Source organism: Corvus moneduloides, chromosome 4, assembly GCF_009650955.1.
Source record: "Corvus moneduloides isolate bCorMon1 chromosome 4, bCorMon1.pri, whole genome shotgun sequence".
NCBI lineage: Eukaryota > Metazoa > Chordata > Aves > Passeriformes > Corvidae > Corvus > Corvus moneduloides.
In genome coordinates, this window is record NC_045479.1 from 28,057,895 (window position 1) to 28,076,880 (window position 18,986).

General features: G+C 37.6%; 1 protein-coding gene across 8 annotated transcripts in view; it reads left to right on the forward strand.

Annotated features, from left to right (window-relative positions):
* The window catches only part of ANKS1B (ankyrin repeat and sterile alpha motif domain containing 1B), a 416,591-nt gene that overhangs the window by 250,502 nt on the left and 147,103 nt on the right, over positions 1-18,986 (forward strand). For all 8 annotated transcript variants that reach the window (XM_032107198.1, XM_032107196.1, XM_032107200.1 and 5 more), the window contains exons 16-17: positions 2,188-2,286; positions 12,617-12,769. In XM_032107198.1, coding sequence (XP_031963089.1) covers positions 2,188-2,286; positions 12,617-12,769 — 252 coding nt within the window. The remainder of the gene's footprint in view (positions 1-2,187; positions 2,287-12,616; positions 12,770-18,986) is intronic.

An 18,986-nucleotide genomic window follows, 5' to 3' on the forward strand; every position in this document is an offset into this window, starting at 1 on the left:
GCTTTCTCTGCTATGCAGCAACTATGTGCAAATATTTTTCCTGTGCCTGTTAGTTTAATTGAGTTTTAAACATTGCAATATTTGAAGCTGTATGCCAAGGTTACTGGCACCAGTAAACAGTGATGAGTACACCATGATTGTGTGTAAACATCATGCAGTAATGAAGGTGAAATCTAAAAACAGTGAAATGAAGTGAAAGCAGTAGCTGCAAACAAAATAGATGCATTTATTAAAATGAATGAAAATGTATAGCCTTTGTTTTGGATTGGATCCTTAGTTGGCTCAGTTTCCTTAAATCCTGTTATGCTAGCTATTTCCAGCAGCTGGAGAATCCAGCCCAAAATGGATGGCTTTTTTCAAGAGTCTTTCATGTAAATTTACAGCCTCCTTTTGGTTGCTTAAAAGGGAAAGGCAGAAAGAGGAAATTTCACTTTTTATGTGTTTACCAGGAAGGTGAAAGGGGTATTACCCCCACCTAATCACTATCACTGTTTGCACAGCCCATGCTGCATGCACTCCTGCACCGGGTGGTCTACTGAAGCCAGCATCATTGTACAGCTTCTCCTTGTAGAGCAGGTTTCTGCCTGCCTTGTTCTGAATGCTGCACACAGATTGTTTCAGGGTATGACTTGTGGACGTGTAGTCTTAAATCATACCACTTACTGGAAAATAGAATATAATAGCTTTGCAAAGTTTCCATGATTCCCTTAAAAAGACATCGCCTAGATTTTGCAGGGTACTGTGTGGAGTAGCACTTGAGAGTTCTCAGAGGTACACCTGTAAATTAATCAGTCCATCTGAAAAGAGTGAAGATTTAGCAGCTGAACAGGGTGAAGTGTTGCCTATTCCAGTGTGATTTTTGAAAGAAATCCATGATGTTTTGGGACAGGAGATTTTGTATTCAGAAAGAAGTTATATCCTTTATTAAGCCCTGACTCAGCAAAGCGTTTAAGCATGTTCTGTTACATGCATATTTGCCTTTAATTTTGCTGCTTCTTAAGAGCTGTGCTAAGTCAGAAGTAACAAGCCAAATGGAAAGGTAGAGATGAAGTTTTCATGGATTTACTCACGTAAAGCCTATTTCATGATCAAATTAAATGAGTACAAATGATAATTCTTGCTTGTGACCAGTTAGTGTCATGAGACTCCAACAGGGCTAAGAGATCAGGACAGGTCATCTGTTTTTTCAGGTTTTGCTTTCAACTGTAAGAGTTAGAAACTTCTAAAAAATAAAATATATTTTTTAAAAGTTGAATTTTTTTCTGAAATGAAAAGGTAAAAAAAGAACACAAGATTTCCAGTAATCCTGACTTGATCCCTCTCTGTGATTCCCCTTTTGAGCCACTATAGTGCCTCCAAGGATTCCTCCAATAGTCACTGCTGGCTCATTTAGATCATTTACCTTCAAATGCTGAACTTACTAGGTGGTATCAGACTCCTTGAATTTAGGAGTTGTGTTATCTTGTTTGTGTAGCTCCTACTGCTAGCAACTCCTAAGAAGAGGTGCTTGAATTGTGAAGGTTTATTTCATTACCTTTTCTGGGCAATTATTTTGTGTTTTATTTGAACAGATGGTCTTTTTCAGCTATTTGAATGTTTGGAACTATTTGACCTGCCCACGAGCAGGAAGATAAAAGCAGTAACAAGTAAGGTTAGGATTGAACTGGTACAGTTAAATTTAGGGGGATGGGGACGGCACAGGGTTTGTTGATACCAGTCCCTTTCTTCATCATTTTACTAACAATGAACTAAATAATTTTATGCTCATCCACTCTCCTCATCTTATTCTGTGTTGGTTTCTTTTCTATCTGGAGAAAAATGAACATTGTATATAGCTAGGTGAGGTAGGAGGTGAATTGAAAAAATGGAGAGTTTCTGAACAATTTTATTGTCACGTCCTTGGTTCCAGTCAAATGAAAGGATGTTCACATCTGGTATTTGGCTTGAGTGAGAGCTACAATTTCTCCACTGGCAGTGCTGCTAGCAGTGTCCATGGGTTCAAGCTCCTTCCACCATATTTTGTCATCATGAAAATGAATCCAGTCATCAGTAATTTATTATTCTTGTCAGATACTGTAAGTTAAGCAAAGTGTTCTCTTTTAAGTGTGACAGAAGGGTCTGTTTCAGGCTGTTGAGGGCAGCTGTTAAGTTTTTCATTTTTATTCCATCTTTTTTTCCTATTTTTAGGGAAGCAACGTGATGGAGGACCAGGATCTCTTGGAAATAGGAATCCTTAACTCTGGGCACAGGCAGAGAATACTCCAAGCAATCCAGCTTCTCCCAAAGGTATAGTTCCTCTTATTATACAAGTGAGGGAACCAACCACTGCAGCTTTGACATTATTTAAAACACTTTGTCGAATGGAGATAGACATAACTGGTTCTGTAGACATGTTTTTTGCATATGAAAATATGGCATAATATAATGTCAATGCATTGGACTCCCTTTGTATGGATGTAGTTGACAAAGCAAAGGAAAGTAAAACCTGTAATTTGAAGTGATGGCTGTTTAGAATGTATTTGAATTGTTTTTGGCCTTTCAGCCTATTTATAGACTGCCATTACATATGTGTAAATAAGGCTGTCCATGAACTCCAGATTGTCTGTCTTAACATAGCAGTTGCCCTGGAAATACTTTGCCCCTTATGTAAGTACTCTTAAAAGCATTGGAGGAAACATTGTTTTCCTAATACCTGTCTTTCATGTGAGATGCAGAGACTTCCTGCAGGTTTCGTATTTAATTTTCTGCTCTGTATATGAACTTTGCTTCTCAGCTGCAGACGGAAAAACTTGCAGCCATTTTTCCAACCATTTTTAGCACTACCCAATTTAAACTCTAGATTTTAAAATCAGTGATAGAATATTCTGCACACCAGAATATATCACTGGAGGCTTCTACTACCATTCCAAACAAGAGATAGCAGACCTAGCGTGGAAAATTACTACTTTAATTTGTAAAACTTTATAAGGAGAATGAATGACGAATAGCAGACACCAGTAAGGTTCAGAAGGCTGTCACATGTGATGCTGATACTTTGGGCAAAATACTAGGGCAGGAATAAAACCAAGTGTAAAGTGCACTGAGTGTTCTGGTAGCAGCATGAGTGAAATAATCACGGTAAATAGAAATTAGTCCGCTTGATGTTTCATAATACTGGAGAATGACAAGAGTTATTAAAAGACTTTTCAGTTTAGATCATGAAGCTGACATTGTTGGAAAATGCTTTTTGATGCATCAAGGCTCCTGGATGGATGACTTATAAAAGAGCACAAGGGTTTCTTTTGTATGGGAAAATCAGAAGTTGTGAAGCAATTTCTGTACCTGGAGGTGTTAGTCAATCCATATATACTACAGTGTGAGTCTGTGCACAGAAACACCAAAGATCATTAAAGATAATCATTTGCCATGTACCGTATTAGACAAATGAGATAAATGGTACAAGAAGTAGGGTATTAAAAGTAGCATTTGATTAATTGCAAAACATATTAAAGGTTTATCTATGAATTTACGAATTTTTCAGCAATGCTATCATTCAAACAAAATTTTTGTAATCTTTTGCCCAGCTCCTAGCTGATGAGCTATTTATTCTGTTTTTCATACTTCTTAGAGAGATCAGCTTTCATGTAGTCTTGTTTACATTCTTCAAAATTAATGAATCAATTGTTAATATATCATCATGTTAGTGCTATCTGCTGTCTGCTTTTGGAGAGTTTACTAATGCTGAGACCAGATTCTGTTATAAAACTACAACTGCAGTCCTTTCAAAATCTGCTTAATGTGAGACAGAATTAAGATCTAGAGGTACTCTTGAAACCAGTTGAGAACAAGATGGTAATGCAGTTACTCAGAAGAATTCTGAACCAAAGATAATTGAGTAATGGCTTGAAGCATGTGCTGAATAATGGTGAGATAGTTTTTAGCATCTTCCCTGTTGAGCTCAAAAAGCAGTCCCTAAGGACTGCATTTTAACATGTCTTTGATGCAAGGATGTTACACCAAAACAAAGGCAGTTGCAAGCTGAAGCTGTGCATCATGTTTCTCCGCATAAATGACTCAGCAATGTAAGAGAACTTACATTGTAAAAGCACATAATTTCCTATATAAACGTGAGTTCTTTTGAAGGCAGAATAGTTATAGAGCCCAAAAATTAGGGTCATGGTAAGTGTTATGTAATGTAATGCACCCTTGCATTCACAACAGCTTGCTAAAGACATAAAACACTTTCACATCTTGCAACAAACCATGAAATATTGTGTGTTGATAAGTTCAGCTCTGTCATCATGCATTCAAAATAGTGCATACCATCTAAATATATCAAGACCTCAAACCATAATTGGAGTCTCACTAATTTGAATCTCATTAGATAAAAATGCTTTTAGTTTGTTTGTTTTGAACATATACCTCTTTTCTGTACCTCATTTAATTTAAAACTAGATGACTCTGTGTGCTTTTACTTAATGACATTGTTGATGATGTTATTTTTAGTTTTACTAATAATCTTTCCTGATTTGAGATACTTTTTAGCTCATATTTTGAGGTGGAAGTTAAGTGCTTTAAAAAACACCTATCAAACAACACTTCCTTAAAGTCCCAGGCAGCACTGAGTAAGTTCAGAGGGTAAAACTCAAGCAACAAATCTATTGTGAAGGCTTTAAAATACCTTTTTTAAAAGCTCCTTTTGTTATTCTGATACATATTCTTCTCTGCAGCCTGGAAATGCAACAGGTATTTAGTAGCTGAAAAGAAAGACTGTCTTTTTTGCTCGTAATTGCTGCCTTCCTAAAGAGTGACGAATTTCTTGATGTCAAACACCAGTGTCCTGATTAGGAACCATTCTCTAGAGCTTGAAGTAGTTTTAAATAGGGAAAAATACCCACATTTTGGCCAAATATAGATTAATTAATCATTGTAGTCTCCTATGCAGTGTTTAACTGGTATAAAAGGTATGTTTACCTGGATTTCTCAAAATGTTTTCCCATGAAAGTCTGTATTTAAGAAGAACATTTCATAAGAGGGAAAACTGATATATTCACCAGTAGGTAGGTAGAGTTGAAACCTTTGAGTTAGAATCCTTCTTTCCAAAATGCCCTTTTTTTTGTTGGATTAGAGCTTGTAGCTCTAATTCTCATCTTGTACCAATGTAATTTAAGTTATTCAAGTTTCACATGAATAATAACTAGAGCACTTTATGGCTTATTTTAATAACATAAGGTTAAGACAGTCTAGTAGAAATATCATTTACAAAATTAATTCTTGAAATGGAAGTATTTTATACATGGCATTAGTCTTAAAGCAAATTTCATAGCAGAATTTAATGTTGCATTCAAGATTTTTGTATGAAAAAATGAAATCAATAAATTTTTGGAGAAGGATTTTGTATGCTTTATTAAAAGGAAGTTCACATATGTTGAGGAGACAACATATAAAAAGATACTGAAGTTGCAAATACCTTGAGAAAAAAAATAATAATGAGAAAAGAATTGTGTGCAGTGTATGCTTAATTGACTAAGAAAGTAGTAACAGTCATGGCATAAAATTTTAGTCACACTTTAGTTACATAGAAAACCTAAGGAGCATTGTCCAGCTATTTCAGCATCCCAAACCTATGAGCAAGTGACTTTTCTGGGGGTTCCTCAAAAGGTGTTTTTTCAATGACAATTATCCTAGCTTATCTCTGAATTTATCTAAGAAAAAGGATTGGTTTTGTGTGGGATGCTCAGTGTATGGCTCCTTCTCCCAGCATATAATGGGAACACATGCTCTCATTTGACAGATGGAAGAAAGATGTTAGCTGAGAGCAGCTTTCTTCTGGCTTCAGAGCTATTCTTAAAGCAGCTTGTTCCTTCCTGCACAGAGAGGTCTCAGCACAAAGCAGGATTGGGAATAGCAGTGGTGTGCAGGCAGCCAGCCTCTTTTCTTGGGTGCTTTGCAGTAGAGAAGAAGTAGGATTTGAGCAGGCTATGAGCACATCCTGTCTGTGAGTGGTGTTATAAGAGCGATAAAGCTCTGCTTCCAAAAAGTGCTGGACTTACTACTCATATGTGACACTCTTGTGCAGGCACAGTAAGTCTGGCATTTAGGAGAACAGAATGACTGTGCATGTGCTCATTAGCTATGCTGTGTATACAGCAGAGAAAGATCACATCATGTGTTTGCTGTTGCTATATTGCTATTGGCTTAGACACCCCAGAGCTCAGCAAGCTGATTTTAATCCTGGTGTTTAATTACCTCCCATTTAGCACTTCCATTCCTAACACAGTTTCCAAACTAGGAGATGCTGCAAAATGTTTATGACCCTTTCGGACTGTGACTCCTTGTTTCTGGTCTGCTGGACGTGAAGATGAAAAACAGGATTCAAAGGAAGTGCTTTCTACTTTGCTGTTTTCCCTGCTTCTAATGCCTCCGGGAATTAGTTTCCTGGTTTGAAGGGAGGCCACTCAAATGCTCACTGAACCACTTGCAAGACCTTTAACTGTAAGGACAGGAAGAAAGTGCTAGAATCCATCATAACACATGAATTTTTCAAGTCTGAAATACAAATGAGTAGTCTACGTTATTTAAGTAATGCAGCACAATAGGAACGATTCAGTAAAAGCAGTTAGATACATGCAAGCTTTAGTTGAAGGTGTTTACTTCAGACTAGCTTCAGACTGGTCCCACAGACTAAATATCCTCTCCAGGCATGTGCTTCAAAACTGCCTGATGAAAGCAGCATCACAAGCATTTTTCTTCGTATCTGAGCCTACCAGAGGGCCACTCTAGACATGAGGCAGTGACATTTATCTGTATCGTGAAGATAATGGTAGCATGCTGCTGGTCCTGTCACCATTGCCAAACAATATGTCTTACTTGCCTTCCTGCTTCTTTTATACTTTCTTATTTGTGATTGACTCCACAATGTCTACTGGCTGCTCTGAGAATAGTCAGCAGGCAAAGAAATATGCTGTATGAGAGGAAATGCTATTCCCTTTTTTCGTAACCAGACTAGGATGACAACCTGAAGGAGCTGACATAAACTTTTTCATGAGATCAAAGGTCATAGTCCACAAACTTAGATTAGTCCACAAACTTAGATTAGTCCACAACTTAGTCCACAAACTTCAGATTTTGATCTTCTTAAGATTATATTTTATGCAATGGATATGTCCCGAACTGTTACATACATTATCACTGAATGACAACTGTTATTTCCTTGTCTCATATATTGTGTCTGATGAAGAACTAGGAGGTCTCTCTTCATTATCCTGGATGTGGAATAGTTCACATTTCTCCAGAAAAAAAGAAAAAAAAAAACAAATACAACCCCCCCATGTGTGCATCTATTTTCCTTTAAATTTGGAAGACAGTTTCCAACTGAAAAAAAACCACAGAAAGTAAGCCTATTGAAATTCTGACAATCTTAGGTAGGAAACACTGAACTCAGGGGTATTCTGGACTTACCATTGAGGCAAGATCCTGAATCAGGCAGTGCTGTGAAGTGAATGTGCCTGTACTGTCTTTTTCTAGCAACCTCCACAAGAAGACAGAAGGCTTTTGATTAGTGGAAAGAAAAGTCAAACATTAATAGAACACAAGCTTGAATAGTTAACTTTTGAAATATATGACAGGGTAGACAGAATAGAAAACCAAAGGGTTTATATACAGTTCTTCCTCACCCGCTGTGTCTCTGCTGGCAGACCCTGTTTCCACTCAGTGCCTTTCTCAACAGCAGCATATGCAAAGTCTTCTCAGGTCCTTTGTGATTTGTCCCCATCCACTGTGAAAGCTGCCCCTCTGCCCCTGACTGCAGGCTCAGTTTCTGCCCAGGCACTGCAGGCACCAACTCCATGTGGTGCCCCTGTGCCAGCCAGGCTCCCTGGGCTTCAGAAGTGTCATTCTTTTGAGCCTTTTCTTTCAACAGTCCAGAGGAGGAATGATCTTCTCTTCCAACAACATGACTCCAACTGACCACATTTGTAAAGTACATAATGTATAACAGACAACTCACAAAATTAGGAAACAAAAAAGAACTTACATATCCCCCATTACAATCACCTAAAATTTCTTAGCTACATAGTTGATAGTTTCATATAAGTTGCCAAAAATGCTGCTTAAAGCTTTTGAATGGGACAGCAGTGTAAAAGAAAGCATTATATGCTTGCTAAAAAGATCTTTCTTCCAAACGAACACAAGTGTAAATTCACTGTAATCACAGCCATCATTTAAAAAGCTGTGAAAGTCAAGTAATCTCATCCTCCTTTTACAGAACATAAAAAGCTTGATTTTGATACACACACTGTTAAGCTCCACCAGATAGTGATATTACCTTTGGAGAACATAGTATTAATTCCCCATCTGTCTGAGAAGATCAGAGAAAACTGTTAATAGTCCATGCTACTGAATTTACCTTGATGTTTCTGGCACATATGTGTTTACTTTGAAGCTCTATTTGTGTTTATTTGACCACCTTTCAGAGAGATAAGACTCAAGTACCTTTTATCCTAATGTAGAATGTTCTATAGATAAAGCAGTGATATACTTTTTAAAAAGTCTGTTGTACAGATGGTCTCTTGTGAGGGATTTCTCAACCCATTAGAATACTACTTGATATTGCTATTTTATTATGAGGAACAGCTCTTTCTGGCTTCTGCTTTCTGTTAATTTCAAAGGAAGTGATACTGGTGATATATCAATAGGACCTAGGAGAGAAATCTCATATGGTTTGTATCTTCTTCCATACTTCTTTTCAATCATATTTTCTTAAACATTAATTTTTCTCTAAATCCTATGGGCTTCAATTCCTAGCCTTTTCCACAGTCAGCACATGAAGATCTTCTGCAATGAAAGAGCTAACATTAGTATTGTTCTCTAAACAACTGAATGAACTAGTAGTAGTGTCTGTGGAAGAACAATAGTGCCCCTATTTATGAGCAGTTAATATTTGAAGCATTGTCATGACTTGCAGCTCAGAGATTTTGCACCAATCTGAGTCAAACAGTGCGCACCTTGCCTGGATGTTTGACACCGCTGGTGCCTGTGTTGTAGCTGGTGCAAAATGATTGAAATATTATGCATGGAAATACACTCAGTAGGTGGGAGGGAATTTTTATTTCAAGAAATATCAATCAGCAAGGAAGCCTACAGGGTGTAAATGATCTGTGAGAGGAGTCCAAGATAACAGTGCAGTACAGAAGAAAAGATACAGTCTAAGAGCCATGACCTGTTAATGAAGACTGGGGTAAGATGCAACTAAACTGGATCTCTGACTAAGTAAAGGGGCAGCACTTTTAGACAGATATTTCAAAGTGCTTTTATTTAAAAACTCAATAACATTTTATATGAAAAGCAGATACTATTAATGATACTGTCACATCTAGATAACCAATATGTCTGTCAGTAAGTATTTGAAAGGAAAACAGTCAGGTAACTGTGAATGACAGTTAATAAAGTTGATATTATTAAAAGACAGAAAGAGACTTTCCATACAATAGGACAGATACTGAAATGTTATTAATTTTCATTTTAGACACATTTTAGAAAGGCTGTTTTAGATGAGAGAGTGGTTCTCAGTTCATGACAAAACAAAATACTGCTTTTGTGCTGAAACTAATCATAAATATTCCAGTTCTGAGATTAATTTTCTGTGATAGTAGCAACTGTCCTGCCATGGCAGGTGGGCTGAGAGCTCGGGGGGCAGTGGGCAGGGAGTACTGGGACAAGGTGAGTAGGGCAGGGACAGTGGCAGTGACTGTGAGCAGCCACATCCCAGGGCAAATCCCAGGACATTTACAGGGATGAGGACAGGACAAGGTCGCTCCAGAGGGTCAGTGGTTGAGGATGAGTAAGGGTGCATTGCTGGGCACAGACATACTTAAAGCACAGCTCAGGCAAGTGTCAGGACATGGACCTGAGCTCACATGCAGCTCCTGCAAAAGGTGGGATGGCCCTGGCCAGACATCTCACTGCTCTTCCTCACACGAGTCTGATCCAAGGCTAAGCAGCTGCACTCCCCACAACGTGGCCTTGAATAAAAGCAGCCAAAACTCTGGGACAGGAAGAGGGAAAATGCTTGCAGAATCAACTGCTGCCCAACAACAGGCTAGTGTATTTTCATGTAGGCTATTGAGTGACCCAATAACAATTTTGTCTATTGACACTGAATCCGAAGACTGAAATTGTCACATCCATTTCAGTTGTTCTCAGCCTCTTGTTTATTGCGCTGCTCACCTGTGTTTACTTGCCTGCAGCCCTTTGCAACTCTGGTGTAGTAGAGGAATATCCATCTTAACAACCCTTTTGATGGAGATCTCCAGTGGGAATTGAGAATTTAGAAACTTGCCATATTGTGTTTATTTTCATAGAGGCTGATGGGTTACCAAAAGTACGGGCCAGACTGCATGAGTTATCTCAAATCAGTGGGCCAAAAAAAAAAGCATTTTAAAATCAGAATCTATTAAATGTAAAGATTAAATAATAAATAATAAATAAGAATAAACAAAATAAATAATTGGCATATCGTGCCCCATCTGGATACTTTGAAAATTGTTTTCATGGTGCTTCAGTTTTTGTTGTTAGAGAAAGGAAACAAAAATACCTTATATTTTCCAAAACTCCCGTGTTTCCCGTGGGCTCTATATGTCTTCTTATCTTCTCTATCCTAGATTTTTCTTCTTCCAATTATCAGGTTCTTGCTTTTCATGTATCTGCTATTTAAGCATAGCTTGTTTAAAATCAAATCCTGAAATAAGTTTCCTAGGAGCCAGAGATCCCAGAATCCTCCAGTGTTTTTGCAGTTTGCTGGACAGACTACTGTCAATCTAATATTTAATGTAAGTCTGAATGACAATGAAAGAAGACATTGCCATGCTTTTGTCATAGAATAATTTCATCCTAAATTAGGATGAAAGTAAATTCCAAAATTTCAAGTTCGACAACAAAACTGAGCTCTTTCTTTCCAGTATGATTCCTTTGTTACAGCAGTGACCTGAAAGGCTATGATTTCCACTACTAAGTTTGTGATTCCTCGTCTTTCTTTCGTGATTTAAGATAATGATTTCATTACATCATTTAAATATTGCCATTAATATTTTATACCCAATATCTGCAGCAAAAGACTATGAGTAAACTCTCACAGTCATGTTGCAGTGTGCCTGCATCACTCCTCTCTGACACTGCAGGAGGCCAAGATCAAGACCATGACATGCTGGCTTTCTGCATTTGAGCAGACAGATCGACAAACACTGCTGTGGCTTTCAAATGCAGACTTTAATTTTCTTTTCTCTGCTCTGAATTTAAATTGTATTTCAAATAAACTGTGAGAAATAAATTGGTTCAGGCAAGATATTAAGCTCAGAATTCTCTCCTTTTTAAATTACTTCGTCACTCACTTCAAACTTAAGCTCAAAGTGTTATGTTTCTGTCACACTTCCATTGTTTCTCAGAAAGTAGGAATGTATATTAGCAGGCAAAAATGGGAGACTGGCTTTTACTATTTGCAGTCACCCTTGCACAGTCAGGAACCTATGCAAAACCCATGTTTCTAACCCTCTAAAGCTTCTTAACAATTTACCAGTTCAGTGAATTATCAAGTTAGCAATAGTTACACTTCCATAGAAAGATGGTATGTGTAAAATACTGTTGAAAATTGAGGCTATTTCATAATTTTTTCTACTTCATTCTACTTCTATTTCTGCCACTATTGTAGGTATCTTTAAAATTCATAAAAACAGTGTGGCATAACAAACTGCACAGGAATAGGCTTTATACAGATTTATCTTTAATGGCTAGATTGAAAGTCTTCACTTGTGTCACTGAGAGGCAATTGTGAAAGAGAAATTGCAGCTTTTCCTTCCTGGCAGCTTAAAAAGTTCAGAAAAATTAGATGCTAGTGGTATTTTTCAGCTTTTTATGAAAACAAGATTTATGAGATTAGGTGGCTGTGTTTCTATATACATGCAAGTGGTGCACTTCTGTGTACATTCTGTCAATTCCATTCTGATAATATCTGATTCAATTGTCCAATCTCAGGCAACTTAACAGACAGTGAGCAATCTAAAACATGGTAAATTCCCAGGGGTTCCATGAAAAATGTGAGCAGGTAGAGGAAAGAGACTTTTTTTAAACCTTCCCTGGGGACGGAAAAATATAGTGCAAGTTCAGCCATTATAAAATAACATACAGCCTGGTAGAAAAGATAAATTTGGAATAATATAATCAAGACCATATGTTTCATTTGCAGTATGATACCAAAAGAACCATTTCTCAGTCTAATTTCTTCCCTTTCTATGAAATCTGAGGTTAAAATCTGACATTTTTGAGCAGTAAGGATATTAGTGTCTCGTTTACCCTTTCATATTCCCCTACTTATGAATTTTCTGATGTCTAGAGAGAATTGAACTCTGGCTACAGTCTTGGTACTCTGGTGTAAAAGGCAAGCAGCCGTAAGGAAAAGATGTGTTGAAAACTAAGATTTATTACTGCTTCTGCTTACAAAATCGTTTCATGTTGTACTAACCATTAAAAGAATATTGATCAGAGAATAAGACAACTGACCCAAAGCAAATAATACGTGCAGCTCCTGTTCTGAAAAGTGTTTAATGAGTGTCACTGGTAATTTTTGCTCATTCTTGTTTTTCAGATGAAGCAGATTGGTCACGATGGCTACAATCCCTCCTCTGTAGCTGAATGGCTGGATTCCATTGAACTGGGTGACTATACCAAATCCTTTCTAATTAATGGCTATACATCGATGGACCTTGTGAAAAAAATATGGGAGATTGAATTAATTAATGTAAGTTGATGAATTTATAGCAGTAGTTTCTCCCAAATACATTATATAGTTTCTTGTCCTTATACATCAAGGAGAATGCATAAAAGCAATTTGCTCTACAAATACAGTCATCAAGGGCTGTTAATCACTACACCTTTCATGCCTGTAGCTGGGTTGACTGTATCCTTTGCTTCCATTTACTTCGCCATTGTCTTTAGCATGTTATTCAATCAGCATTATTGTGTTTGCCTTCAGGAGGCTGAATGACATTTAAAAATGTTTTTGGGGAGTTTATAGCTACAAAGCACACATCTTTGCTTTTAAAGTGCCTAGGAACAGTACTTCCTGTAGAGATACTTACAATTTACTTTTTCTACATGCTCCAGCTGAACTAGACATAAAATAAGGAAACCTTATAGTTAGTAAGTTATGCTAAAAGAACACAATTTTCAATTTAATTATAATTTCTGCTTGAAACTTCATTTACATGACTCAGTTTAATTAGATGTCCACATATGGACAACCATAAACTTTAATGTGGACTGCACTGCGGGGTAGTCTGGAATGAGAGGAAGTTTGTACTGTTAAAGTGAAGTTTGTAATGTTACAGTGAAGACATTGACAGTACAGCTCTGCCAGTGGAATTTTTGTGTGAGTTATATGTCTTGAACGGAGTTGTTTTCTTTTATAAAAGAGGAATGATTGTAGCTTTGGTGTGACTTCTGAAATCAACTGTAATGTCAGTTTATATGAACTTTAGGGCAACCTCTATATGGAGAGAAGCTTGATATAATGTTATTGATTCTTCACAGACAAAAGGCTCTGCACTTCCTTCCAGTGTAGGTGATACTACATTTCTGCCTCTGATTAGTGCCTGAGTCCCAGAACAGTCAAAGGGCTACCAGTAACCATAGTCAATCAAGCATAAGATGAAGCAGCTGGTGTAGTTGCTAGGAAAGACTTCCCACTGTGTCCCAGGCTGGAGAAATGAAGAACGTAACTATGGTGCAAAGCCATGTTTCGACACAGCATCTGCTTCATGAGGCACAGACAGGTGTAGCCTGAGACCAGCATCTAAAGAAAAGAAAGAAAAATATAAAAGGAGTTATTTCATATTCATTGACAGATAAAACCATTGCATGTTAGAATTTCTTTTGTTGCTGTCACAGTTGATGTTAACTAGCACAAAAATGTAGTGTAAGGCCAAACTCTGCCTCATGTGTTATGTCCCTGTTGCATTCAATGTATCTTGTAGGTGCATAATTGAAGTCAGGATATGACTGATGCATTACAGGTGTCTTCAGCTAAGCTACTTATAACTGGGATTCTTTTTTCTCTAAGTGGCTGAAATTTTACTAAGAACAGGGGACTCTTTGCCTCAGGAGCTAATATAGGTCATCACCCAGCACTGAGTTAAAAAAAAAACAGTAGAAGACTCTGCTCTTACTGTTTTCTGTAATTTTGCATCCCATTTTGCCATAATCAATTTGGAAACAAATTACCCTTTAGCTCCCCCAAGTGGATCATTAAAACGTCATTAAAGGTTTGTGGTTTGATTCCAAACTTGCTTAAACTGATGAAAAGAGGAGTACCTGCACTGAAGTTAACAGGAGTACACTTCTGTAAAACTAGTATAAACCAGACCACTATGTCCCTCTAATTTTAAAGCTTAACATTATGTTCCATTTAAAGGTCTGTACTTCTTGGGAAAACATGCCCTTTTGCCACGAGTTGCAAGAAGCAGCTGTTTAATAGTTATGTAAGTACTTCTATAGATATAGGAATCTACAGAGATAAGTTCTTTTCCCACCTGATATGTTTGAATTATGTTGTTCAAAAGAAGAGTTAATAAAACAGTTTTGCATTATAAGAATTTCTATTTTAGTCTAGCCGTATTTGATTCCCCCCAAACAGTAGGAGCTCAATGTAATGATATTATGTTCACTGAGAAAATCTGTAGCTTAGAAAGGTATTTACTATTTTCTTTCAATTGATGGGAATCTTTCAGAAATGGACAAGAAATTGGTTTGAATCATTGTGCAGTCTGTCAGAATGAGATGCTTAGCTTTGACCAGCAGGCCTGCTGTCTGAAATTGATTTCAAAGGTCTCACTTCTTCAGGTGATGGTAAAGAAAAGTTATCGCAGAAAGTTTTTTCATAAAAGAATGCATAAAGGTCAAAGCCACTAAGTTAGGAACAGGACTCTTCACTTGAGTAGGTCAAAATCCAGGCACTTGAAAAGTAAGAGAAAAAACAGACTCAGAATCCTGAAAAGAATTCAGAGTATCCTTGGTTTGGTGTCTCTTGGTGCTTAAGTTGTAGATGGAACAAGAAGTTTAAATTAAATTTATGCCTAATATGCAATAAAAATATATCAAGGGCTACAGAAATGATAACTTCTTCATTTCAGCTTTTTAAACACCCACTGAATTTGACATAAAAGCCATGCCTAGTTTGGTTCAAGGAATCCCTTTGTTCATATTTGGTGCTTCTTTCCATTTAGCTATTGGGAAATCAACCATGGGTCCTGGAGGGGTATAAGCAGGTTTGATGGTAGAGATAATATCTTCTATTTGTGCCTCTCACTGCAAGAAAGAGTTTGAGGCACTGGAGTGTATCCAGAAAGGGCATCAGAGGTGGTGAAGGGTCTGGAGCACATATCCTGTGAAGGGCAGCTGAGGGAGCTGGGGTTGTTCAGCCTGGAGAAATTGAGGCTCAGGGCAGACCCTTTCACTCTACACCTACCTGAAAGGAGTCTGTAGCAAGGTGGAGGTCAGTCTCTTCTCCCAAGTAACAAACAATATGGATAAGTGGAAAGTGCCTCAAGGTTACTATTGAATATTAGGAAAAATTTCTTCGCTGAAAGGAAAGAGTTGTCAAGTATTGGAACAGGCTGCCCAGTGAAGTCACCAGGGTTGAGTTGCCATCCCTGGGGATACTTCAAAGACATGTAGGTGTGCCACTTAGAGATAAGGTTTAGTGGGACCTGACAGCATTAAACTTATGGTTGAACTCAATGAACTTAAAGGTCTTTTTCAACTTAAATGATTCTATGATTAAAGTTAAGCTTCATGATTTACCCTTTATTCCCACAGGATACTGGAATGATCAGAACTTTGAATCTTCTTGTCTTCCTAAAAAGAACAGTTCTTACTTTATTTCTAACACAGTTTTATTGTTCTTGTAAATTACTATCTAGATAATCACATTTAAAACCACTGCAAGGAGAACACCAAGCATATGAGAGAGGGAGAATGTCTGAGGCACTGGTGGTAAAGGGCATCTTTTCTCAGCTTTTCTGGTCATTCTCTGGCATTAAGAAAGAAATTTAATATTCAGCTTCCTAAAATGTATTGCAAATTATTCTGGCAAGGTAATGTCATCTCTGACTTACATGCTAGTTTCTTCAAACTTTTACGTGTATATGGAGCGTGTGTTTCTTCAAATGCCATCAAGCAGCAATTTCTAAAAGCATTTGAATCAGAAGAGTAATTTTAAAAGTTATTCACTTGTGTTTCTTGCAAGCTCCCACCAGCATTCTCAGTTCTTCTTCAACAAGTCAGACTTGGAAATTTAGATTTTGTTTCTCTAATTAATTTTTCATTTAGATAATTTAGAATTTTCCCAGATCCATTTCTTTCTGTGATGCGCTTTCTGAGCAGCATTGTTCTAATTTTCCTATCCTGAGATTGTAAGTATTCAGAATGCCTTCTCCCAGATTAGGCTTTCCCAACAGTTTTGCTTTTGTCTCCCAGATTTCTTGGCTCATTAGAGAGATCGGATTCTGTATCCAGATTCAGATATAATTTATTCAATACTGTAGCTATGAGAAACTTTTCTGAAATATATATCATTGGCTGAAAAAAGTCCAGTATGTTCTGTAATCCCCTAACCCACCTGTGCACCTGTGCTTTGAAGTATAAAAGCTTTTCTATATGACTAATCATATTATTCTCGTCAGTTATTCTGGATTACTTACATAACCCTCCCCCTCTGAGACTCACTCTCATCAGGGAACTTTTACCATAGAGATTCTTCAGGCAAGATATAAACACCTTAAAAGCACAAAGCAGGTTATTTGTCGTGTAACACAATTCATTGTAGGACTAATGAACTAGGCATTAAATCAACCCCCACCAAATGAGTCACTCAGTGTAAAGGGCAAGTAGTCATCACTCAGGTAGGGGAGAGCTGGCCTCTGGGGCTCACTGGAACAGGCTGATCTGTTGTACTGCCGAACTGCTATCTTCTGATTTCCCTTTCTTTTTTCTCATTAGGATTTTATACCTCTTCATGTGAGTGTTGTTCCTTGAATCCTTGAGGTGCCAGTTTTCCCTGTCTCAACAATCTTACTTATGTCTGCAACTTTACCTTTCTCATCTTGAATGCTTCCAGCCTATGCACTCTCTCACAGCTCCCTCTCACGCCCTAGCAATTTTCTCAGAAGGAAACTGAGAACAGTTGCACAGCTGCGCTGTACTGAAAGTAGGTCTGGAATCACAGATAGTTGAACTCCTGGGAGGAGGGTTACATGGAAGTGGCCTGGTTTACATTTCTTCTCAATTAATTCATCTTGCACTGTGAGCTTCTTTCCTCATACATACTTCTTTCACATGGATGATTCAGTCTTTGTCTTCTGTAAAATTAATCATTATGATATGGTTCAATTACTGTCCAGATCCTGAACTTTTTGGGAAGTGTTCTTGAAACTCTCTCCCAGATTGCGTTCCTGGTTTCCCTTAGGATATAATGATTGCTGTTCAGGATCAGAGCAAAGATACCAGAGAGAGAAACTAGCTACCACTGCCTTCCCTTAGTTTATAGCTAAATACTTTGGACCTTTCACGCGATCACTGATGAGTCCCACAATTTAATTGAATTACATACTGTGTGGAAAAGTGATTCTTCAGTTTTATTTGAAGTGGCTGTATGATTATTGAAGCCCATGATGTTTTTACTGTAGGAATGAAAGAGCCGAACAATGACCATAGTGAAGCAGATCAGTGGGTCTACATAACCCACAGTGGTGTCTATAAAAATCCCCATGAACAGATGACCAGGGAAGGCAAGTATATGATGAACAACCATATTATGAATTATCTGAATAGCATTAGTAAAATAATAATTTTGAGCTCTTAAGGACTTCTGGAATGGGCCCAACTGGTCCTTGACTTTTTGACCTTGAATAGGTTTCTATCATCATCAAGTTTTGTGATCTTACTGCTAGTCTTCTTCCCTACAGAATGAATAAATATATTGAGCCACCAAGGTCCATTCACAGATCTCTTGAGGAATTCACTAGATACCTTCTTCCACTGCAATTTCTCCTGCAGTTTCCTGGTTAAAACAGCAATTTCTCCTTGAAAGAACATCTTCTTATGGCTTAATTTCTTGACTGCTGTTTTGTGGGTTTTGGGGTTTTTTTCATAAAAACATTTTAAAAGTGGCTCCATGAAAAGACTTTAGAAATTCAGGCAAACAAGCAGATCAAGCAAATCATTAACCTTCTATATGTGATTTTGACTGCTTCAAGGAACACAAATAGGCTCCTGAGATATGAGGCATCCTTACATGCAGTCACATTAACTCTTCTTTGTTCTTTATTCGTGTCCATTACTAAGTATGCGTTTTTAATTTCTTACTATTTCACCTGGGACAGGCATAGGGACCAGTGTTACCATGGATCTTCCCTGAAACTCTTTTCAAAAATTGGCATCAATTTTGTCACTCTCCAGTCCTCAGTTAAGAAGTTTTTAAGGAAAAAAACTACCCATTGCTGCTAGCAGTTCAGCAAATTCATCCTTGAATTCCTTCTCTGTTTATCTTTCCTGTGCTGTGGTTCATTTTACACACTTCTGTCATTTCTCCATTCAGTGGTCTCACTTGCAAACTGATGAGTCTTACATCATTTAGTAATTTCAGACATTCAGAAATCTTTGTTCTGTATCTTTCTGTTCCTTCTCTTTACAGCTCCAGTACAGTCAGAGAGTGGCAATGATACATGGCTAATTTCAAAGTCAGAATTTCTTTATACATATCTAGCTTGAGCCTGTAGGTCTAAGTTATGGAAGCCACTGTGCTGAACTTAGTTCTCAGAGTTGTCATAAGGCATTAGCTGACTAATACACCTACAATGTCTATACATCTTATAGTCTGTGCTTAAAGAACTTAAACCTACTGCACATACTGCATTCAGATACCTTGATCAGGTTAGTGTCTTGCTCAGCAGCCTCTTCAT